The sequence below is a fragment of the Nestor notabilis genome, unplaced genomic scaffold, assembly GCF_000696875.1.
Source record: "Nestor notabilis isolate BGI_N333 unplaced genomic scaffold, ASM69687v1 scaffold23123, whole genome shotgun sequence".
NCBI classification, from domain to species: Eukaryota; Metazoa; Chordata; class Aves; order Psittaciformes; family Psittacidae; genus Nestor; species Nestor notabilis.
Genome location: NW_009923607.1, coordinates 9,100 through 9,583, shown reverse-complemented (window position 1 = coordinate 9,583; position 484 = coordinate 9,100). Strand labels below are relative to the sequence as shown.

The 484-nt window shown below is 63.2% G+C and overlaps 1 protein-coding gene across 1 annotated transcript in view; it reads right to left on the bottom strand.

Moving 5' to 3' along the window:
- The window catches only part of AP3B2 (adaptor-related protein complex 3, beta 2 subunit), an 8,402-nt gene that overhangs the window by 1,041 nt on the left and 6,877 nt on the right, over positions 1–484 (bottom strand). Inside the window, 2 exon segments of the mRNA XM_010012249.1 lie at positions 159–313; positions 387–389. Coding sequence (XP_010010551.1) covers positions 159–313; positions 387–389 — 158 coding nt within the window.

Here is a 484-nt window from a genome sequence, read left to right as displayed (position 1 = left end):
CTAGTCTAGGGACCTGCCGTGTGGCCACTTACCCTCGCCCAGCCACGCGAGGTGCTCTAGGGCCACGGTGAGGGCGGCAGAGTGGACAAAATGGGGCATGAGCATTGGCACTGGGGCGGTGGGTGCCTGTGCACCCCCTGTCCCTGTTCCCCACTCACCCTGCTCCTTCTTGAATTCGTTCTCGCTCATGAAGACAGGGGCCATGAGTTCCCCCACGGGCGGCTGGATGGAGACGTAGAAGTGGCGCGTGTGGGTGCTGGGGAGACAGGCAAGTGGGGGGGCACATGCTCAAAATGTCCCTCCCCGTGTCCCGCTTCCCATCCCTGCCCCGGGCAGGCACTGGCTGGAGGGAAACAAGCACATAAGTCCTTGGGAATAGGGGGAACTCATTAGGCTGGACCTGGGGCTGCTGCCTCCTCCTTGTCCTCCCCCAGTTTATCCTCTCCCCTGAAGGACTCTGGTGCCTGGCCCGCAGTCCCCCACT